The following is a 25,418-nucleotide window of genomic DNA, read 5'->3' as shown; positions in this document are numbered from 1 at the left end:
AAGGTGCGCTTTCTTCTCTTGCCATTAAACTATAGGCTGTCATTCTCAGCCATCTATGTTTTAACATGATCCAATAAAGCATTTACATTTTTTATAGAAGATGACGACTACTAGCTTTATATTGGATATGATTGCTGTATAATTCGGATCTCTCTATATATACAATGAAAATTCCTTATTAGAATGCAAACCTCTCTATCTCATTATTCAAACCTGTTGGCGCCAGTGTACCAAATTCATAAATCCATCAACTCTCAATTTGTGACTTTGATTGATTTAATTCCCACCTCTCTAATGGGTTTTAATGGCCATTAAATGCAATAATATTAGTGTTGTGACCAGGTATTGACATTTAATGGTCATTAAAACTCATTGGGGAGGTGAAGATCATGTCATGCAAATGTCACGCATTGAGAGCCGATGCAATGTTGATTTGGACACACTGGCACCAAGAGGTTTGAATAACCATATCCATTATTTCTATAAATAGAAGACCATTCACAGAACATTAGCAACCCTGAGGAAGGAAAATGTATTTTCTGTAATGTGTAGGATGGTTTTCGATCTGTGTCCTTATACCTACTAACATGTAACATCAAGCACTGACTTTGGAACACAATGCAAGTTTGCTGAGTGAATGCAACTGGCTGTGGCAGTGGTCACAAATGTAGAAGGACTTTCTTGGATCATTACACTTAGTTTAGTACATACATGTGTCACCACTGGATTTATAATTGTAGTTTTTGCATTACTAGTACCTTAATCAAACCTGTAGCTAGTGGTGTGTATTATTATTGGATGTGAAATAAATGCATAATTTGATCCTTATGTGCCAATAGTCTTTGTATTTGTGAATATTAAGTAGGAGCACTAAGTGTGATTTTTAGCAAATAAGTACATATTACAATGGTCTACTCTAAAGCATCGACCAAACCCATATTTTCCTGCCAGGGAGTAAACCCGGATTCATCACTACAAATAATGCATTTCCTCTCCAACATCCAATCCTCTGGAGTGCAATGGTGATCCAACAAAAAGTTGATATTACACTTTGTTATACACTCCTCAAAATTGAAATTGCAATATCAATACAAAAAGTCATGGAAATATAGAAATCACAGGATCTATAGACATTTTATCAGTAAGGTTATTATTAATGGTTGTCGGTTGGAACGTTCTAACACAATGAATTCACTTGAATATTCAAATCATTAAGATACACTGCTGACGTCCATGTTTGCAACTGCAAATCATTGATGTACCAGTTCTGCTCAATGGGAGACAAGTTGAGTGATGGTGCAGGTCATGGTAGCAAAATTTGAGCCACACAGACTGTTTCCAGCAGAGCTGACAGTAACACGAGCAACACGTGGCTTGGCATTTTAATGTTGAAAAATGTCACTTGGAACACTTTGGAGAAATGGCTGTATTATGGTTTTGTGACCAAATCAATGTACTCCTGAGATCTTAGTGTAGTGTGGTCCTACTAACATTCATTAGGCCACACCAATCCATAATCCAGTGAGTAGGACCATTGTGACATTCCTTTGTGAAGGCCTCTTCATGTCATTGTCTACATGGCCTCCAGATCACTCTTCGGTTATTGTTAGTGATTAGCAAAAATACTCGTTACTCGAGATTTCTCGAGCACGCTCAGGTGACTGCCGAGTATTTTTTAGTGCTCGGAGATTTAGTTTTTCTTGCCGCAGCTGAATGATTTACATCTGTTAGCCTGCATAAGTACATGTGGGGGTTGCCTGGTTGCTAAGGAATCCCCACGTGTACTTATGCTGTCTAACAGATGTAAAACATTCAGCTGCGGCAAGAAAAACTAAATCTCCAAGCACTAAAAAATACTCAGAGGACTCCAGAGCGTGCTCGAAAAATCTTGAGTAACGAGTATATTCTCTCATCACTAGTTATTGTTGAGGTAAAGACAAAAGCTGGACTCATCACTGAAGACAAAAGACTTTCACACCAGCCACCATTGCTCCATTCCAGCGTCCGGTCTCGATCTGGAGACCATGTGTGCAACATCATGAGGAGTCCTTCATGAGGGAACATCTTACCAGTCCTACTCCCAGAATTATAGTGTAGTGTAGCATACTTTATGAAGGCCGGATGCCTCTAGTCTTCATTCCAGGTACACCAACAGCTCAGCGTTACATTTGTATCTATTTTTTTCATTATTTGCATATTATTAGCATGCCTATTGGTCTTATGATTTTCGTAATAACTTTACAAATTTTTTAATGAGAATGAGTTTAGCTGTTAATCAGGAGCAGCAAGTCTTCTTTCTTTGCATTGTTCAGGCGGGTTACTATGTAGTGTTCTGTATTAAAGGTCTGATTTGGTGAGTGTGAACTGTGACATGTCTACTTTTAACAGTTGACATTTGAACAGAAAGATTCCCTGTGATTCTATATTATCACTCTCGGAGGTATTCTCTTGTTTGCATGGATTAAACAATTATACATGATAGCTCCCTCTCTGATCATACTGCAAATAGTCCCTTAAATATTCATAACCATATGTTTGAATAATTGATATTTCTTTGTAGCTAACCCTTCTACCTTCCAATTCAATGTTCAACCAATAACAAACACTTACCATCTTGCTGTAGTATATACAATGTTTGTACCTCGTGGAGAAAGCGCTTGTATTGTTCTTCTTTATGGGTAATGTTTGGGTAAAAAACGTTGGAGTAGAAATAGTTAATTTCTCTATTTCAGAGTTATAATTTTAAGATTCTGATAATGGCAATGAGAAATTAGGATTACAGCTATACATTATAAAGCAAGTAGCATAATTTAGAAGATGTCATTAAACACTTCTATTACATTGGAATAGTTTTGATCCATATCAGTAAACTATGTGCGATTACATCTTACCCATATTACCCATAGTGTATGAATCTAGTGATTCAACAATATGTGCCGTAGTAGATTTACTACTGGTTAACTAATTCACACATTTTTATGGGAGCAGATTTCGTCTGTACTCCCCTATTTAGATAATAGACCTCTATATATAACTAACTGGAGTGACTAAACTTTTCTAATGGTTCAATAAAAACATAATTTCACCTGAAAATAATTTAATGATATAAATAAACTGTAAAACAAAGTTCCAAACATCCTCAATCATACAAAAAAAAATTAATTAAACCACAGTCCTCCACTCTAAATAATAGAAAGCCATAAAACTACGTATCGAGTTACGTAACCTGACCTTCGTATTGTAGAAATAGTCCTGGTGTCCACTAATAAAGTACATGGCGGCACTAAAGCTGGCACTTACATTTATAGTTGAGCTGATATTTCCCAGATCAGATCGGTGTAACTCACAAAGTCACGGAGCACCGAGTTCAGCTTTCATATCGTAACTGACTCCATTGTTTTCGAATTTCCCGTCACTTCTGCCTAACTCATCACTTGAATGCAGATGTTCTCCTCTCCTCCGGTCCTAAGGAGTTTTTCCATTAAAATGCTAATCTAAGTGTACACTCTGCATTTTCATTTCTGAAACAGACGTTTTTATGGTTTATTTTTGTATCTTTGTGATCTTCAGCATCAGATTGTAATCATATGTTACTGTGTTATAAATACAAAAATGAATCCCTTCGGGCTTATAGTTTTGCTGGTAGTGGCAAGGTTAAATCCACAACAGTGTTACACAAAGCTACAAGCGGATTTGATTTTTAGAATATATCTGTTTGGGTTATTACTAGGACAACTTTGGGGAAACGGTTAACCAATTGTGTTCTGTTCTCCGATACATCGTAAGAATTACTTTAAATTATGCAAATGCATGAAAACCACAAAAGCTTTATGTTCTATCTGCACTTACATGACATCATTTTTGTTTTTAGAATTTGGCATTGTCTAAATTGGAGCCTTTGCAAGGACCAGTCTCAGGAGGGACACAAGTGACAATCACCGGAACCAACTTGAATGCTGGGAGCAGTGTGAAAGTGATGTTTGGGGAGCAACCTTGTATTTTTGATCGGTATGTTAACTTGTTATTATATTATTCATTTATTGAATGAAAAATTACATGTTTGACTTTGGGTTTTACAATTAGTTCTATTGTGTATTGCGGTGTTAAAAGTGATAGTTAAAAATGAAGTCCTTGATTCATCAAGACTGATGTTGTTCAGGGAGCATTGTTGATGAAGAATACTGGAGTTGGATTCACCTGATTTATTAAGAGGCTTATGCCTCTTGGTGAATCAGCTGTATCTGAAAAGCGCCCAGCACATTTGTGTCCAGTCGGAATTGTGACATAAGGCACACTGCAGCTCAACATGAATCCTCCAAGCGGGCTTCACCAGATCCTGTCACACCTTGGTTCTGCCTCAGTGCCATCCATTTTGACAGAGCTGGCCAAAAATTGAATGAAACACCAAAAGTTACACATTTTTGTGCAACTTTTTAAAGCATTTTACATAATAACTTTGATGAATTTGGGCAGAAATCAGAAATGTGCTATCCCTAAATATCCATGTTTCTTAAATAAACATATTTTTCAAATTTTTCATGAGAATATTTTGTTTGTAACATAGAAATTACAGATAAAGAGCCTGTCAGCAAATTTTAATATTTTTCTACCCACTGGCTAACTGGGAACAAAGATACCGATATATTTTTCCTGCACTTTAGTTTAAACTCTAGAATGATGCAATATGACATACCTATTTTTGTAGACATGCCATACTGAAAATGCTTTATTAGGAGGGAGAAAGTGAACCCTAACCACCATGTGCCTTTTCAATTGCTATCTCAGAGGGTTTGGAGCATCATTAGACATATTCATCTCACTACCAGCATTATATGGTCCAAATTCATTGACTTTCCCTCTGATGTATGAAGTCAGAGCTACACACGTGCATGAGTTCTTAGTATAAGAATAATCTCTCATATTGTAATTTTTTTAATGAAAAAAAGTCCAGTCCCATTAATATTTATATGAAGTTTAAATAAGGAATTTGGGTTGGAATTACAGTATATTTAAAAGGTCTTAACAATAACAAAATAATATGATTGTAATGCAACTCCAATAATTCATATTGTATTGTTGTACTTTAATGTTCACTTCATATTGCAGATATTTGTTGATACTTTTCTTGAATTTGTTATTGTCTGTTTGGTAAAAAAAAATATTTTGCATTTTTGGTTTGGCAGGAGAACACAGTCCGAAATATTCTGCAACACCACAGCTTCTCTTAAAGGTTTGCAGAAAGTAGAAGTGACTGTTCAGATAGACAGGGCCAAGATCCATCAAGAATTGCAGTTTGAGTATGTGGAAGATCCTCGAATTGTGAAGATCGAACCGGAGTGGAGTATTTTCAGGTATAGTAGCAATTTTAGTAAACTATAAGGAGTCCTGGACACAGACAACAAGCACATGAAGCAGTGCTAATGGTATCCAATCATGGAGGTCCTATAGAAATCCATAAAAAATATATAGAAGTAAACCAAGCAGATAACAGGTCATATTGTTGAGGGAGGATCTAAATTGATCCTTCACGGTTGACTCAGTGATTTCCAAATTAATCTACAGGGCGTTGCCGGCAACTGAAAATGACCAGACGGAGACTCATGTCTCTGTATGGGGGATCGAGCAGATCTCTGGGCCCCCGTTTATTGTGTTGCAGTTTTATCACATTAGCAAATTCTACTTCCACCAATCATAATAACAACACGCTCACAGTTCTTAACCTATAAGAATGCAGGAAAAACTTAACCCATAAAGATACAGGAAAAAACGGAAACTACATATATGGTCGTGTCTTTTTGGCATAAAAAATGTATTAACAGGTGCCTCAAAGTCTTATCTAGCGATACACTCCTGAGTCCCCTCCCTGGCTCGAGTTAGAACATTCAAGGTCTTTATACCAATTATAAACCATAGCCTAGTTGAATAACAAAATGTTATCTTCGTGAGAAACAGGACAGAGTTACTTCATGGCAGCTGTAACCTTCTACCTAAGTAAATAACAGAATGTATCTTTAACCAACAAGAAAAAGGAGTCAAAGCACAAAATGGAGAATCTAGCACAAAATGGAGAATCTTTCATAATTTGTTCCTTCACAATATGATGATGAGATGTGCTAAATAATTGTATGACATTAACCGTAGTTGCCCCCTTACACATTAGTCTAAAATTGGGTGAACTTCCACATATCAACAAGATTGGGCAACAGTCTAATGTGTGTGAGGCCTCCCTCCGGCAAGCCAAATTTTCTCCCCCATCATCATCTGTTGGATTACCTATGGTCAATGTATTTGTTCTCTCTCGATGCAATCACTGCCAGAGGAGTTTGGCAACATCTCTTTCATATAGAACACAGGAGCACTCAGCCTATATGAATGCTTCCATGAGTGGGGGACCCTAGGTATAGAGCTATTGGCCGACATCAATCTAATGTGTATGAGGCTTGTTAGCTCAGCTCCATCTACAAATCTACAAATGTTTACCATTCTTTCTAGAGATGAGAGAACCCGAACTGTAAAGTTCAGGATTTGTAGTGAACTCCGGATACGGAATTTTCCTGGGAGTCCATATTACAGTTTGGGAGATAGAGAGGGAGACCATTTTATAGCACCAAAGTTTGGGTCCCTATTGACTTCTATGGGATTTGGTTTCAAGTTCAGATAGAGTTCTGATTCCCGAACTGAAGTTTGGACTAAAGTTCGCTCGATCCCGACGAACCCAAACAACCACGGATTTACTTATCCTTAATTCTCTCTCTAAAAAAAGAAATATTACCAACAGCAAACACTTTAAGAGCATTACATTGCCATATAATGTAGCATTCATTGGCTTTTGTTGACTAAATGATAAATACTAAAACATAAGATCTACCTATACAAGCCTTTGAAGCGGTAGGAAGGGAAATATGGGAACAGATTATATTATGGAAACTCTATGATGTGTCAAACAGCCTTTTGCTTTGTACCTGTCACTTCTTTCCTTTACAAAGTCAAACACACTAAAAGAAATATTTAGCATTGCTTGCCAAGCCCAAGATCTAAGCTGAGGAATATGTGACTTGGGAAAAACAACCGACATCTCTACAAATCCTTCCAATTAGTGCATCATACAGAAAGAATATCCCAGCAATGTGTTTACATCCTTGTATTTAGAGGCTATAGGACGATTTGCCAGATGGAGAGCCGGCATGCCTTAGTACAATTATATCCATGAAGCAGGACAGAAAACGCAGAATAAAGCCTGAACATTAGTCCAATAAAGACTAGACAGTGTGCTTCAGTGTTGGAACGAAAACCATTGCTGGCTTATTATTGTACAATAACAGCTATGCAATTCACATCAGTCTTTAATATAAGCCATGCACGTGTTAAATTCATATTTAACAACAGAGCAAACGAATGTACTGCACATATGGGATTAAATGCCGCTGATAATGGTCACACCAGAGACAGACCCCAGGGGTAATATATGCTATAAATTCCGTGAATTGAATTAATTGACTGAATTTATCCCTAACTCAAATCTCAATTAACCTCCAGTGCAACCCTGCTCCAAGCCATACTTTCTGGAATACATCCATTTCTAAGATCCGGGGAGAAAGATGGTAGGCATTCTGCATTTAGTTAGGCCAGTTATCCCAATTTTACTGAGTATTTTATGCCGTAAATACAGCTGACTCGTGGAATAGGGCTACTAGTGATGCAATGATGGCATAAAGTTTGGGCATCCCTGCACCAATCTGCTCACCATGATCTTGCCTAATGTTGGAATATTGGTTGAATTTATTAACCTGGAAGTTTTGGAAAAAACTTTGTTGATTAAACCTCATCAGCGTTTTATGAGCAGGAGATTATCACTGCCGGACTACCTGCACTCATGCCTCCTAGTCCAACCACCCTGCCACCACTGATTAGCAGCTTACTGTCAATATGCATAATACACAAAAAGCTGCCAATCAGTGGTGGGGGCTGAGAAAACTCTTATTAAATCACAACTGCTGTACCCAGAAAAGTAAGTGATATATCCCTGGAATCAGGGTCTCTTGTTCTACAATATGCTGCTCTCAGATGAGCTAGCAAAGGCCAGGTGACAATATTTTTTAAAGAGGTTGTCTAAGATGATAAAAATGGTTTCATTTTTTCCAAGCGATTCACTTACTTTATATTGCAGTTTAGTTGCACTGAATTAAATGAGGAAAAGAAGAAATACCAAACATAACCAGAGGTGACGCTGTTTCTGAAAAAAAAAATGAAATGCTACAGTATGTAATATGTGTCATTCTATTATGCTCTATGATGCGCTAAATTTCTCTAATAAGCTCGAATCGGCAACATAAACTCCAAACAGAGCCTGAAACGCAGGTGTGAGTGCAGTCTAATCCTAGACATCCTCCATAGACACTCATTATATTCTATGTATTTTATTGTGTTTTTCTTTTTATAGTGAATCGCTACAGTATTTTACAGTAGAAGATGCTGAGACTCAAAATGCAAATTTCTCTATCCCCTCTTGCTACTCACAATTTTCCAATATTGGAATGAAAGCTTTCACTGTTCTTTACATGCTATTTCCTGCTGAGAAAATCACAGTCTAATATATGATCCTACCGCTGGCCTTCTATTATTAGCCAGAACAGAAGCTGGCGCGCGGGTACACCACAGGATTGGACTGATTGGACATCTGTAGTGCGCCATGAATATATGATACACCTCGGCCACTAATCCTCGTATTCTAATTAATCATAATATCACATTTTACAGCCATTCCATGTTACCAACCTGGGTTTCATATCATTGGATGTTATGTGGCATGCTGTTTTCCATCCCATATAGATTTTATAGTAAAATGTGTATCTCTTATTAAAATGTATTTTCTAGTGGGAACACTCCTATATCAGTCTGGGGCACTAATCTGGACATTATAAGAAATCCTCAAATAAGAGCCAAGTTTAATGGAAAAGAGCACATCAACGTAAGTAATTTATAAAATATGTGTAGTTTACCATGCATACAGTATATATTTTCCATTTCTTTACTGTTCTCTAGTGTGTGTTTTTTTACACTTGCAAGTGGCCTTTGTTCCCCATACAGTATAGTTTCTACAGATGCTATATCCTAAAAATGAAATTTGCCTGTTTAGAAGCAGTACGCAACAAAAAAAAAAACACTCTTTCATGACATGCTTATAGTGATCTTTTCCTGGTGTACTTTTAGACAGTGAAGTTTAAGTTTACTCTAATTATTATTTGGCTTTGTTTGTCCTAAAAAATGGCACCACAATTTTGGTGAAATTTTTTGACACGGGGAGTCACACTCCGCACGTTAGACCATGTCCAGTTCCACTCAGGCTAAGGTCACACAAGCATGTAGTCTCCGAGAGAATTGGGTTGATTATGCAAATCACACTCTGATCAAACTCTGATCAGAGTTTGATCAGAGTGTGACAAGCACCATATTTATTATGTAATGTAGAAGTTTCTGTGTCTGGAGATAGCCTCACTGAAAAATGATGTGTTTTAGAGCTTGTGCAGAGGACCTTAATAATTGGTCCAATGCTTTAATGTTGTGATGGATACCACTCATCCCCAAGTTATTCTATGGCACCATGCACATGTCCTATTTTTACCTTGGACAGAGCCGTTTCAGGAAAAACAAAATCACAGCATGACCAAGATAAATCTAATATTTGCATTTCACTTGGCCATGCAAGTCAGTGAATTCATGGAAAACACTGGACTGTAGGAGGACATTTGAATGGAGAAAATGAAAAAAAAAAAGTTCTTCATCTTTTCCTCATCTGAGAATATCGGATCACGCTATGATCACACTTTGATCAAACTGTGATCAGAGTTTGATCAGAGTGTGATGTGCTCAATCAACCCAATTCTCTCAGATCAGAGACTAGCCTTAGTGGAAATGAGCATAGTCTAACTTGTGAGCGTGACTCGTTGTGCCAAAAATTGCACCAAAATTGTGGTGCAAATTTTTTGCACAAAATAAGCCAAATAATAAGTAGGGTAAACTTGGACTTCACAGTCTAAAAATACACCAGTTGTAGACCACTATGATTAATCTGGGGCATTTTAAGACTGTTGAGTCTAAGTTTGCTAATAAAATTGTCATTATTGATTAATATAACTCATAGTTCTTTCTGTAATAATATATTTAAAGTATACTATTTTCCATGTATTTACTTTATTTTTAACATGGTGATTTCTTTCACATTCCCTTTAAAAATATTGACTGGCACCATTTGTAAGAATAATACATAGTTAAATAATAACTAGCAATGAAGCTGCATAAGCTTCCACCGTAGCTGCCTTACCAGCGTATACAGATGTGACATTGCTCATTCTCAATCCCTCACATAGGATTAAAGTCACAATAATGAAGGCCATTAGGATGCTTTGTATGTCACATCTGGCTTATCACTCTCTTGACATGTGAGCCAAATGACTTTATGGTCAGGGTGATTTGTGCTGGATTGATTCCAGCTCTACGATAATGCCTCATCTTTCCTCCAAGTGTTGTATGAATACATATATACAAGTGATTCAAGATTTAAGGTGAGGATTTCTGAAGAATTTCCCATGAATTCCTGTGTAATGAGTACAAGACAACTGTCTGTTGAGTAGTTAACTCTATGTTGGCCAAACTATTGTGTTTTCATAGTTATTTATATTCCAATAATCTTTATATCTTTACACTGGTTCTTCAAAACGTAAATAGAAAGACGGGTAAGCACTATGAAAACTAAATGATCGGTAAATTAAATCTGAGATGTCTTTGAATTTTCATAAGCCACATAGCATTATTTTTAGTCTAGGCCAACATGAAGTCATACAATTATATAAAATGTTTAGGAGCCAGTATTGACTGTTATCAGTCAACCATGCAACCTCCACAAAAATAACGGCCGAGCCTAATGAAGAAATGGCATTGCGTTCTCCTAGTGTTGGTGTGATTTTGCTACAAAGCAATTATTTGATATATGTCAACAGTAATAATAAGTAATTTATTTTTATCAGACTGGCAGCTGGCCCCTCATCAATACAATGTATAAATACAGTGATTCGTATATCAAGAAATATGGCCAATTTTATTTTAATCAGACTTCTGCTATAGTCGACAATTTAATTCACCATTACGTTTACCAATATCATACTACAGAGGAGTTATTTAATTAACTGTCTGCAATCAGGCTAGTTATACTATGTGGGCAAAAGTAATGAAACACCTATACATTTCATCTACAAGAGCTTTTGTGACATCTCACTCTGACGCCATAGGCATCAATATAGCCTTTGTCCACCCTTTGAGGTTCTAACAACTTCTATTCTTCTGGGAAGACTTTCTACATTCTTTTACGGTGTGTTTGTGGGAATTTTTTCCCCAGTCAAATTCCAGAAGAGCATTTGTGAGGTCAAACACAGATGTTGGATGAGAAGGCTTGACTCACAATCTTAGTTCTGGTTCACCTCAAAGGTTTCGATGTGGTTCAGGTCAGGACTCTGTGTGGCCAGTCAAATTCTTCCACACCAAAACAATTCAACCATGCTTTAATGGACCTGACTTTGTGCCCTGGGAACAATAATTCTCAAAGAAAAAAAGGCCTTCCCCAAATTTTACCTTCAAATTATGTAAGCATACAATTGCCCAAAACATCTTGGCAAACTAAAGATTGAGATTTGCGTTCTCTTGGAAGTAAGGGATTTGTTATGAACAGGTAATTCAGAACCACAATGGACCTTGAAGTTCAGAGCACACAAGGTGACCTGACATTTACCAAAAACATAGGACAAGCTCTGAGACGTGGAAACTCTGCTGACCGCAATCCTTAATCCTAACACACCACACTAGACGTAGCCGTGGATTGCGCCTAACGCTCCCTATGCAACTCGGCACAGCCTGAGAAACTAACTAGCCCTGAAGATAGAAAAATAAGCCTACCTTGCCTCAGAGAAATTCCCCAAAGGAAAAAGCAGCCCCCCACATATAATGACTGTGAGTAAAGATGAAATACAAACACAGAGATGAAATAGATTTAGCAAAGTGAGGCCCGACTTACTGAATAGACCGAGGATAGGAAAGATAGCTTTGCGGTCTACACAAAAACCTACAAACAACCACGCAGAGGGGCAAAAAGACCCTCCGCACCGACTAACGGTACGGAGGTGCTCCCTCTGCGTCTCAGAGCTTCCAGCAAGCAAGAAAAAAATAATATAGCAAGCTGGATAGAAAATATAGCAAGCAAAAATAACACAAGCAGAACTTAGCTTATGCAGGAAAGAGAGGCCACAGGAACGATCCAGGAGGAAGCAAGACCAATACTAGAACATTGACTGGAGGCCAGGATCAAAGCACCAGGTGGAGTTAAATAGAGCAGCACCTAATGACCTAACCTTATCACCAGAGGAAGGAAACTCAGAAGCCGCAGTACCACTCTCATCCACCAAAGGAAGCTCATAGACAGAACCAGCCGCAGTACCACTCACGACCACAGGAGGGAGCTTGGCCACAGAATTCACAACAGGGATTAAGTCAACCCCATTAAACCATTTGCAATATGCTTTGTGATGTAAGGCATGCATGTAGATGGTGAGCCATGACATAAAACTCCCACCACACAGTTTTTGAGCTGCTATTTATACCGGAGGGGGTTTGAAACTCTGCAGCTTTTGAGTAAGCAGAGAATTGGAGACTTTCACACACTATGTGTCTGAGCTCTTGGTGAGCCAGCTGTTCAGGTTCCTAAACACTTACACTTTTTAATAATACCACATATAGTCAAAAGTGGAGTATTTAGGAGAAAAAGTGTCATGAACTTGTTACACCAATGACATCCTATTACAGTACCATTGTGAGATCTTTAGAAAGAGTCATTCCTTCACAAACACTTGGAAAAGCAGATTGCAGGCTAGATTTTATACACCTATGGCAATGTGATTTGAAAAAAAAACTGTATTCATTTCTTTGGAGATGAGCCCCAATACTTTTGTCTAAAATGTGAATGCCTAATTGCACTGTCCATATCCATATTTACGTCAATCTGTTCAAAAAGTCTTAAAACGAAATTTTTTGTTTAGCCATATATGTGTACTATCAGACACTGCCAACTTTCCATTAGCCGTATAGAATGAAAATACCCATACAGTACCTTATTATAACCTATGTAATGGTTATTGCCTAAATAACAGTGCCATATGTTGACCTGAATAGCAATGCTAAACCGTGTTGAAATCAATAGCTATTCCATTGGTAACTGAGTAGCTATTCCATACAAATATTAATCTAATGACAATTTTCAACAATGTCTAAATAAATGTGTTATCTATTTTTATTAACAATTGAGGGGTCATAAGCCTCAGGTTGCAGGCCTCCTGTGATGCCCCCCTTCAGCAGGAACAGCTACTGCACTCTGTGCATCGGTCATATGCTCCAAAGGTCAATTTTTTCGTTAAGTTTTGACTTCTATTCTAGGCTGGCTATGTAAAGCAAGATTAAAAGGTTAAATTCCATGGTTTATCAATGGTATCGAGCAATGCATATCCAACCAGTGAGATAATATTGGTTATAAGATGGCCGATATGTATCTGTATTGTATTACATGAAGGAAATAGGTGATCTGTTATTAAAGATATTTATTATGTATCTAAGAAAATATATTCTATAGTCACCTGCCCAGTGACAAAGCCATCCTATTAATGCATCCATGTACTTCTGTTCAAACAGTTCTGCGTCTGCGTCTTTTCATCAAAGCTCACAATGGCTCTGATTTAAAGAGTAACTTGTTAATCTTCGGTCGCATTGTGTGCAGAATGAATTGTATTGTATTACCACTATAAAGAAAGATTAACTATACTGAGGTATTGGGCTAAATGTACTGGACAGCAAAAACTATAACAATGTGCTATCAATTGAAATTGCTATGGTGAATGCTAATTAGTCAGTAACAACATCAAATCTGAATGCTAGTGTTTTATAGTAATTTGATGGCATAAACCATTATTGACATTTCTTCATTGTCATTGTGCAGAACTGTACAGTGCTGAACTCCACAGAGATGACCTGCCAAGCTCCAGCTGTAGCTGTGAATTCTAACAATCAACCCGATGTCACCGAGCGGCCGGAGGAGTTTGGCTTCATCATGGACAATGTGCAAGCGTTACTAGTCCTCAACAAAACCAATTTCACGTATTATCCAGATCCAGTGTTTGAGTCCTTCAATCCTTCTGGGATTTTGGAACTAAAGCCAGGAAGCCCCATAATATTAAAGGTAATGAACCTATAATGAGAACAAAAAAAAGCAGGATGATCCAAAGTGCAGAAATCCTAAATAAAGTGGGTATGGTGAGGACTGACAGAAAAAAGCATATTGTAGTGCACTCCCCTTGGATTGATGTGCAAATACCAGGCACAACCCTGTTACAAATCCAGAGATGGAAGGAACCAGCTGCAACTTTCCTCAGGTGATGGTCCTGTTCAGGAGCCACCATGTATAAAAAAAATTATTTAACCCCTTTACGCCGTGGCCCTTTTTCGTTTTTGCGTTTCTGTTTTTCGCTCCCCTTCTTCCCAGAGCCATAACTTTGTTATTTTTCCGTCAATATGGTCATGTAAGGGCTTATTTTTTGTGGGACGAGTTGTTCTTTTGAACTACACCATTGGTTTTACCATGTCTTGTACTAGAAAACGGGAAAAAAAAATTCCAAGTGTGGTGAATTTGCAAAAAATTGTTTTTTGTTTGGCTTTTTTGCTAGGTTTACTAAATGCTAAAACTGACCTGCCATTATGATTCTACAGGTAATTACGAGTTCATAGACACCAAACATGTCTAGGTTATTTTTTATCTAAGTGGTGAAAAAAAATTAAAAAACTTTGCTAAAAAGAATTGCGCCATTTTCCGATACCCATAGCATCTCCATTTTTCGTGATCTGGGGTCGGGTGAGGGCTTATTTTTTGCGTGCCAAGCTGAAGTTTTTAATGATACTTTTGTACAGATAGGTTCTTTTGGTCGCCCGTTATTGCATTTTAATGCAATGTCGCTGCAACCAAAAAAACGTAATTCTGGTGTTTCGAATTATTTTCTCGCTACGCTGATTAGCGATCAGGTTAATGCTTTTTTTATTGATAGATCGGGCAATTCTGAATGCAGCGATACCAAATATATGTAGGTTTGATTTTTTTTATTTAATTTTGGATGGGGCGAAAGGGGGGTGATTTAAACTTTTATATATATTTTTTTTCATATTTTTAAAAACTTTTTTTTTTTACTTTTACCATGCTTCAATAGCCTCCATGGGAGGCTAGAAGCTGGCACAACTCGATTGGCTCAGCTACATAGCAGCGATCATCAGATCGCTGCTATGTAGCTGAATTGCAGGCTTGCTATGAGCGCCGACCACAGGGTGGCGCTCACAGCAGGCCAGCATCAGTAACCACAGAGGTTTATGTGACGGGGGTCGGCGATGCGCTCATTTTCGGCCGCGTGGCCGGAAGCGCCGGTTAAATGCCACTGTCAGAGTTTGACAACAGCATTTAACAGGTTAATAGCAGCAGGTGGATTACGATTCCACCTGCCACTATTACGCGCACAGGTCAGCTGTACATAACAGCTGACATGTCGCGACTTTGTTGTGGGCTCAGCGCCGGAGCCCACATCAAAGGGGGAGACACGAAATGCACCGTACTAGTACGGGGCATGTCGTGAAGGTGTTAAAATAAAAAGGGGTGATTTAAGCGCTGCTGAGTGTGACAGACAGGCAGGTAATATCTTCATAAGAATTTATTACAAAAATAAAGGCTACGCATTTCAACAGCAGACAAATGTCTTCCTCAGTTACATGCTTGGCCTGAGGAAGACATCTGTCCAATATTGAAACGCGTAACCCTTATTCTTCTAATGAATTGTTATGAAGATTTTACAGCCTGTCTGTCACAATCAGCAGAGCTTATATGACTCCTTTTTTATTTTAAATAATTTTTTTTAATAATATTAAAGGTAATAGGGTTAATTCAAACCCATTCATTGGGGTTCAGATGCTGGGTCACGCACAAATTATGAGAAAGGAGCCCAACACCACCTAAGAATAGTTACTGAGCATGTGTGACCACTACTCTATTAACTGTCCATTAGCGGTCTATGGAAATTCTTGGTGGAGTGATGGTACATTCACCAGCATTATACATTTTTGAATTCATCATCTACATGTTATTTATGGGAAAGCCCCTTTAGGCGCTTACAGACATCATTAATGTACAGTTCATGTCGGTAGCAGGTGTATGAAGCAGCTCACGGGGAGAGTTCGCCAGGACCTGCCTCTAACAATCGCAGGTAGCATGAAGCGCTGTCCTCTATTGTTAAACTGTTAATTGTCACTGACAAACTCTGACAGCAGCATTAACAACATGCCAGCAGGGGGGTGCGTCTTTCAAAGAACCCATAGGCGTGCCCGTGATGTGATCGCAGGTTGCTATGAGAGTAGGGGGTGTGTTGACAACCTCTGTACTTGTCATTACAGAGCGCCCTTCAAACCCTGTCTGTGGTTTGTGCTTCAAAGGAGACTGTGATTTCTGCTATACACAGCAATGTTGTAACATCAGATGATCGCTTGTTCTCCTAAAGGGACTGATAAATACAGTGAAAATTTTAAAAAAGGTCAAATCAGCTTTTTTTCCCCCATTAAAAGTAAAGAAAAAAGGAAAGAAAATAAAAACTAAAAAAATACACACATGTGGTACACCAAAATTTTGCAATACTCCAAAAAATGCTATAACAAGTGATCAAAATGTCATATCTATCTCAAAATTGTATCAATAAAAATGACGTCTCGCCCGGCAAAAAGTAAGCCATCAAGCAAAAAATGAAAACGTTATAGGTCTTACAAAATGGCAGCGCAACCCAAAATTAAAAAAAAAAATAAACTTCTGCCTTTTTTTTACCACTAAAGTAATAAAAAACTCAACATACAGCAGGGGAAAAAGTATTTAGTCAGCCACCAACTGGTGGCTGACTAAATACTGTATTTATTATTGCTGTAACTGTACTGATGAGCAGTATCATACTGCAAGGTAATTTTTACCACAAAATATACGCTTCAAAAACAATTTCTAACAAAACAATCTCAGAATTGTGTTTTTTTTTCATAATTTCACCTCACTTAGAATGTTTTTCCCGTTTTTCAGTACATTATGTGGTAAAATGAATGGGGTCATTCCAAAGTCCAACTCGTCCTACAAACAACAATTCCTCATAAATCCATGTGTACAGAAAAATAAAAAAGTTATGCCGCTAGGAAGCAGAGGAGGAAAAAATGAAAATGCAAAAATGGAAATTGGCCACTTCGGGAAGGTTATAATAACAGTATACCTTGGATGACAATGGATCAGAGTTGAAGCAGAGACAGACTTGTCTTGGAACAACTTTTTTTGCGCAGTAGTATACTGTGACCTATAATCCTATGGAAATCACTGATAACACATCATACCAAATAAGCCACATAGCCCTACTACGCATGCATAAAGATCGAAAGTTTACCCTTCTAACCCTAGATATGTTTCTCCTACCTATAATAAGCATCTGAGTTCAATGTATTTCTTTATTAGCCCAAGCCCTTTTGGCTAACCAGTGCTTTATATCTCATTTTCTAATTAGAATTAAGAATACCTAATACATGCCATTAGAATTAAGAACGTAATATCCAAGTACTATGGCATAAGTAATGCATATTGTATACTTTTCACTACTATTAACATGTATTAATGAGATTTATGCTAATGTCTATATATTTATCTACTCCAACATTTGGTAATACCTTATCATTGTTGGTCTGGGATAATCCCACCGGCATTCATTTTCTTTGTGACCAATGGTACAGTAACATTAACTATTTATTTAGTGCAGTATTTCTAAACTCCAGTCCTTAAATATCTCTATCAAGGGAAGTTTTTAGTATCTTCTTTCACACAGACAAATTATGCTATTTTTGATGTATAATTATAAGTTTATCAAGAATAGGCACACATGTTCTCGTTTGAGGTTATGTTCAGATGGTGATTTGGAGGTACTTGAAGACTTGAATTAGAAACATTGTAGTGGGGTACTGAATTAAGCATTCAAATAGGACCCATCAATTGTGAGAAAAACAAAAAATGTGATAGTAGATGAAATTGTAAGACTTTTCTCAAATATGGTTTCCTTCAATTTTACGATGACTCCAGTTTTGCTTTCATTTAAGCATAGTGAGTGCAAAATCTGGTGAGATTCTCTTTTCTAGGTACCAACTGTTTGGGGGTGAGCAGATTCTATACAGCATCTGACTGCCAAAATGGAGTTTGGGCAGAATTTAGCCAGTTTTACCTTTTTGATGACTCACTGGTCTGTAGAATACAATGTGCGAATCAATTTACCTATTTTTCTCGTAAACTACTTAAAAGAATTATTAAAATTTTGAATTAATTTACCAATTTATTCCAAAGTGCACACTATGAATCATGCAAAAAAAATACATTTTTTCCAGCCAGTTACCAGAACTTCACTACATATAGAATATTGCTGCTGATCAGCAAACTAATAAAAGGTCACTGTGCAATATGTAAGACATAAAAAAGTTACTTCTAAATAGTTACTATGCTGAAGGAGGACACAGGACCACACAAGCATTAACCTGCAAAAAATAAATCAGATTAACCCTGTTGAGGGTTAATTTGATTTTGTCACTTATTAAACACAGACATCCACAGCCAAACCACACTGTGGAGAAGGTTGTTACAGACTGTTCCTCAGGTTCCGTTTCTGGCCTTCTCCTCCTGCTGATCCATAATACACAGCATTCCATCATACAACTCTTCTAACATACAAATCTTTACCTCATTCAAGCATGAGTGAAGACACTAAGGCCGGGGTCACACTTGCGCGTTCAATGCGAGAAACTTGCACGAGTCTCTTGCATCAATACCCACCGAAACCGCTGGCGGTTCGGACCGGAGAGCGTCATAGAAATACATGCAGCCACAAACTCCGGTCCCGAGTGCTGGCGGCAGTGCCGGGAATTGATGCAAGAGAATTGCGTGACTTCCTCGCATTGAACTTGCAAGTGTGACCCTGGCCTAACACAGATCTCCTCTCTGTCTCCACACTGACTTTCCCAGTCACTACCCCCACAGTGATATCTACATTTTTTTGTAACATAAACTTTTAAAGAGTTGTTAAAATAGTAATACGGCAAAAACCTTTGTCTTCAACCAACTTCTGTCTCTCTTTTTGTAAGTCTAAAACTGTTATCACTAAATAAGAGAGGATTGTTTTTTTTTTATCCTCATTATTTATATTTATTGAAAGTTTTATATTTTGGCCTCCTTGAACTTCAAGTTTTTCTTGAAGTATTAAGTCATCGTTCAGTAATTTGTATCATTAACAGTTGTGTGTATAATACTAGTAGGCCAAATGGGTCAAATGCCTATACAAAGTAATCAGTTTTCAAAAAAATGTTACAAAGCAAATCAGTAATTTGATTGGTTGCAAGGGAAAAGGGAGGTCCATATTTTTTTCTGCACTACTCATTTTTTCTTAGTATTGTTGTTACCATATTGTGTATTTAGGGAAACAATTATATAGTATGTAGTCATTGACAACTGCATTTATTTTCCACCATTATAAATTAGTCTCATTCTCTTCAAAGTAAGCCCTTTTCTTAACCTCGTCCTTATATTTGTGGTAGCATAATATCTGTACTAAATCAGATATTGTTTTGATGTTCTATATGTTCAACTTTTATTGCAGGGAAAGAATTTAATTCCACCAGTTGCTGGAGGCAATATGAAACTGAAGTACTTCATGTTCATTGGGGAGAAGCCATGCACAGTAACAGTGTCAGATGTCCAACTTTTGTGTGAGTCCCCAAATCTCACTGGTCGTCACAAAGTAATGGTAAGCACTTAAATGACCCTTAAAGGAATAAGACTTCAATTGCAACAAAAATGTGGATATTCCCTATATTGTCGATATAGAAATCTTATTGTCTATTGCAATAATTGTAAAAATGTATATACTTTTGATTTTTAGACTACAATATCTGACAGTTATCATAACATTAGCTTTCCAAAAAAGAAAACAGAATGCATTTTCTCTATAGGTCTCTACTGTTAAGGGGTCTTCCAGATAATGCAAATGAGCTTTAAGTGGATTAAAGGGAAGGTACCGCCTTTGTAGATCATTAATAAATCAATGTAATGTAGCATAACATGCTGTTATAGCCAAGTTTTGAATGCATTTGAAACATATTTAATGTGTTATAGGAGTTTAAAGAAGACACTGGGGCTGACATCTTGGTTTCAAAGCAGCAGGACACATTCAGCGTCATAATACGGCACCCCATGGTCATAGGAGATAACAGACGGACTCCGACCCTATTTATTGTAATAGAACTGTCACTGCTGTGAACTGGGCATGCTTCTGTGGGCTGCACAATTCACAGTAGTGGAGTGTCCTGCTGCCATATTCATGGAGCCCTCGAATCTGCTAACATAAGCAGTACTGCTTCCAGCAGAACAGATCCTAGATTGACTGCTGAGGGGAGTAAAATGCAGAAGAAAAGCCAGGCAGAACAGTGTACCATTAGCAGTATCAGAACAGGAGCTGTCAGCTGCTTGGCAGGAGCTGTGATTAATCTCTCAGTAAGATAAGCAGCTGCAGGTCTGCAGTGAATGGCCAGACATTGTTGAGGGGGTGAGAGAATCATGTAATCTGGGTGAGAGAGACTGATGGGAGAGAGAGAGACAGTAACTGCTGGTGATAGCAGATCACAAGGCAGTCACCCAGAAAATGGCGCTGCCCTGTGATGCTACTCTTCAATCTGTCCCAGGGATCCTAGACCACCCAAAAGGGGAGGGATATGGTGATGTCAGAATTTTTGTGCCCCAATTTTGCTGCTGCTAATAGTAAAGTTGGTAAGCCTTACTATAGCTGCTTGATGTCTAAATATATATATTTGCAAGAAAATATGTAACACTTTTCATATAGAAATTTTTGCAAATAGTGCAAACATTGCATTAATACATTTTAATTACTATTTTAAGCTTATTTTCACAAAAATACAAACTACAAGAAAACTGGTGGCACCTTCCCTTTAACCCCTTCGTGACCTCCACCGTACTTGTACGGCAAAGGTTGCATCTCTTCCTTTGATGCGGGCTCCGGTGGTGAGCCCACATCAAAGCCGGGACATGTCAGCTGTTTTGAACAGCTGACATGTGCCCGCAATAGCGGCGGGTGGAATCGCGATGCAACTGCCGCTATTAACTAATTAAATGCCACTGTCAAACACTGACATCAGCATTTAACAAGTGCTTCTGGCCATCGGGCCGGAAATGCATGCACCAGTGACCCCCGTCACATTATCGGGGGTCATTGGTGCATTGGCATAATAAACAGAGATCACCTGGTTATTAAAATAAAAAAAAACAAAAAAAATATTCAACCTACACATATTTGGTATCGCCGTGTTCAGAATCGTCCGATCTATAAAAAAAGGATTAACATGATCGCTAAACGGTGTAGCAATAAAAAAAATTCAAAACGCCAGAATTACGTTTTTTGGTCGCCTCAACATTGCATTAAAATGCAATAATGGGTGAGAAAAAGAACGTATCTGCACCAAAATGCTATCATTGAAAACATTAGCTCGGCACGCAAAAAATAAGCCCTCATCCAACCCCAGATCATAAAAAATGGAGATGCTACGGGTGTCGGAAAATTGCACATTTTTTTTTTTTTTAGCAAAGTTTGGAATTTTGTTTCACAACTTACATAACAATGAACCTAGACTTGTTTGGTGTCTACACCTCTGTATTGTCAGGTGACATCAAGCCCATGGCTTAGTAATAGAGAATAGACTATAAGACACCTATCCATTACTAATCCTATAGTTACATAGTAAACAAAGACACAGCCAGAATAAAGTCTTTTATTTGAAATAAAACAAAACACACTTTTACTTTTTAATTTAAAAATAGCAAACACAGTTATACACCTAACGCGCATACCATTGAATCCCACGTCTCTTGTAATAAAGCAAAAATTTAAAAAACCAATATCCCTCACCGGTCCGTTATTCTATCACACACTGTAATCCATATCTGGGGGATAAACAACCTGGATGGTGCCAACACATGACCGTCCAGGCTGATAAACACTGATGAATGAGAGAATGAGCTGCTGAGGGCGCAGCCTCAGTGACCAGCGGTGAAATATCACAAAATGACAACTGCACTCATGCATCCTAGTCCATCCACACCCCTAAGCACTGCTTAGCATGCTAATCAGTGGTGTGGGCCAGGTTACAGCATTCTGAGCACTGTTAAATCTGCTATAGAGAATATTGTAATTCTAGCATAACTGCTGCACTGAATAAACTATGTGATACATTGCTGGAATCGGGGACCTTATACCTACCTCCTGCTGCTGTCAGATTGAATGTCAACCTCTACTGACGGATTCCCTTTATTGTGTTTTGTTCATCAGTTATTAGTAAAACTAACATGATGAAACTTTTAGTAGATCTCAGTTGAGAAAAATGACTCACCGTAAGTACCACTGTGAATACTCTCCTTTCATTATTTGTGAAAATATACTAAGTTATATAAAATAGTGCAAAGCTAAAATTATGAAAACTATCTTTCTAAAACCTATTAAAAATATTTATAAATTATTCAAAAATATACAAAACCAAAAAAACAAGAAGTGAAACAGTAGTTTAAACTTTTTTTTAATTAATTATTTCTATTAATATTATTACTTTTACCCAATTTTAAAGGCTTCTTCATTCTCATCAGTTAACCCTGCTGTTCTGTTCGGTCTGGGGAGACCTATTTTGAACTTTGGTATTTTTTGGGGTGTTCAAGATGCGGTTCTGAAACTTGTGGTTGATTGACTTAAATGAGGATGGGTCGGTCGGCCACGGGTTTCAGAGCCGCATCTTGAATATTTTAAAGAATATTGAAGTTCAAAGTCGGTCATTTTTGACCAACAGAACAGCAGGGTTAAGAGGGAAGACCTTAGACACCCTAGGTTAATAAAATTTATGTCAAAGCCAATTGAGAATAAATTATGAATAATATGAAGATAACACTAAAACATGTTAACGACTTTTATTAATGTGACACCCGGCATTCAATGTGAATTAAAGGTTTGCCATGAAAGTAGATGTAAAACAATTGGCGTGCCAACGTCTTAGCTGCAAATCAAAGGAGACAAGGTTATCGTTTGGAAATGGTGGTAAAGGGAAGAAAGATAACTGGTCAGATTTCAGCATACTTATTGTATCTTGTCTCTGTTATACAGCCACCCTGTCATATCCGTCCCAATGACTTTCTACTATTGCCCAAAGGCCAAAGCCGATTTAATCTCAGAAGAGCTGGAGGACAGCTGAACTTTTCTGGTCAGCTATAAAATAGTCTTTTTTTTATCTTGCTAAATTATATAGGACATCTGCAGATCATTTAAAGTGTAACGCCTGAAAAATGATCTCTAAACTTCAGTTCAGCCCGCGATTTTTATCAGGTGTCCTTATGGATTTGATTTTATGAAAGGATCATGAAATATAAGTCAGAATGTTTCTGTGTGTATATATTTTTTTACAGCAGGAAAAAATAATCTTTGTTCCCTGTAAGCTAGTAGATCGAAAATAAATTAATAAAAATGTGCTTAAATCTAAGAAATAATTTTTATTTTTTTAGTTGAAAAATAATTTGCATTATTTTTTCCATATTTTATAGCTCATAGTAATATATTATTGATAAGTATTACCATTTTATGCTACAGATGATCGTAATTGGAGAATTATGCCATGTGGTTATGCAATTTATTCATATGGTTATTCTCGTCTTAAAATACAATCACAGATAAAATCTGTTGGAAAATCGCTGCTTGTAAAAAAACAAACAAAAGAAACAATAGAGTATGGGAGCATGTTGAAAAAGTGAAAAAAACTGTAAATTTATAGCAACCTTAAGTGCTGAACCTGTCTCTTAATCTCGCAGAAAATACCAATATGTATTTATCGCTAAGAACAATAAAGGTGATCTATGACACGTCTCACTAAGCTCCAGGGATTTTGCCTGGACTATTGACGTAGCAGATAGTTTTGTCATAACTGTATTCCTGTGGTTTTAGCCGCCTGGCGGACTGCAGGGGGGTTTAGGTAGACAGCTCCTATTAATAACGTCTAATACTTCCTACAGTGAAAAGTTTGTATAAGACATGTGTTGTGTTTAGGAGAATGGTGTAGCTCTTAGGCGCAAGCAAATGTAATACTTTGGTAGCATGTTATAGATTACAATAATCCGTCTGATCAATAACCCCAAAGCTTGCAAAATGGGGAATTGCTATTATGTTTTATTTTTATCCTGTGTTATACATATAAGGAAGAACTACTAGGTGGCACAGGTCAAAAAATAGAATTCTACAATGTCATATTAAAATAATAAATAGTGCCAATTTTGGTTAAGGTTGTACATTGTATATGCTATAAAATAGCTTTTTATTCCATTTACTTTTTTTGTAGGCTCGAGTTGGTGGGATGGAATTCTCTCCAGGCATGGTTTATATAACCCCGGATAGTCCTCTTAGTGTACCAGCCATTGTCAGTATTGCAGCAGCTGGTGGACTGCTAATCATCTTCATTGTGGCAGTGCTTATAGCCTACAAGCGCAAATCAAGAGAAAGTGACTTGACTCTTAAAAGACTGCAAATGCAAATGGATAACCTGGAATCAAGAGTAGCACTGGAGTGCAAAGAAGGTAAGACGTCGACAACAAGGTGGTACTTTGTAAAGTGGCTTCCTTCAAATGTCCATAGATTGTCCAGTAAGTGCATTGCTGTTTTTAATTCTATATAGAGTATTTATTTAATCCCAATAAAGATGGGATACTATGTAAAATATAGAGAACACCAGAATGCAATGAATTCAAAATCTCTTATGTGATTATATCTGTTTAGTCATGTCCCATCCTTGGATACTCCACAGGTTGTTTCTTGCTTTGCTTCCATGTTTTCCATGTCTTCTTCCAATTGCTTGATGTTCAGTACAATGCCATTCTTGATGGTATCCAGCTATTGAGCCTTTGGTCTACACTGATTCCTTTTACCACTGACTATTCCCAGTACTATTTCCATTTATAGTGAATTTGTCTTCATAACATGTCCAAAATAGGTCAGCTTTTGTCTGGTGAAACATCTCTGGGTTCATGTGATCAAGGATATCTTTGTTGGAGATCTCTGCTATCCATGTCTACTATTGTGTAGCATTCATATTTTTACAACAGTCTGTCAATGTCTTTAAAGTGAGGAGGCAAATTGCTGGAGTTTTGGGAAAGGAATGTTGTTCAATTTTAATGTGATGAAGGATTCCAGCTGCTCAGCAGT

The 25,418-nt window shown here is 37.5% G+C and overlaps 1 protein-coding gene across 2 annotated transcripts in view; it reads left to right on the top strand.

Annotated features, from left to right (window-relative positions):
- The window catches only part of PLXNA4 (plexin A4), a 1,110,285-nt gene that overhangs the window by 932,195 nt on the left and 152,672 nt on the right, over positions 1 to 25,418 (top strand). For both annotated transcript variants that reach the window (XM_069765352.1, XM_069765353.1), the window contains 6 exons: positions 3,872 to 4,008; positions 5,184 to 5,351; positions 8,875 to 8,968; positions 14,033 to 14,272; positions 19,779 to 19,925; positions 24,559 to 24,793. In XM_069765352.1, the coding sequence (XP_069621453.1) occupies positions 3,872 to 4,008; positions 5,184 to 5,351; positions 8,875 to 8,968; positions 14,033 to 14,272; positions 19,779 to 19,925; positions 24,559 to 24,793 (1,021 nt within the window). The remainder of the gene's footprint in view (positions 1 to 3,871; positions 4,009 to 5,183; positions 5,352 to 8,874; positions 8,969 to 14,032; positions 14,273 to 19,778; positions 19,926 to 24,558; positions 24,794 to 25,418) is intronic.

The sequence above is a fragment of the Ranitomeya imitator genome, chromosome 4 (assembly GCF_032444005.1).
Source record: "Ranitomeya imitator isolate aRanImi1 chromosome 4, aRanImi1.pri, whole genome shotgun sequence".
Classification (NCBI taxonomy): Eukaryota; Metazoa; Chordata; class Amphibia; order Anura; family Dendrobatidae; genus Ranitomeya; species Ranitomeya imitator.
This window is presented reverse-complemented; position numbering and strand designations above follow the sequence as displayed.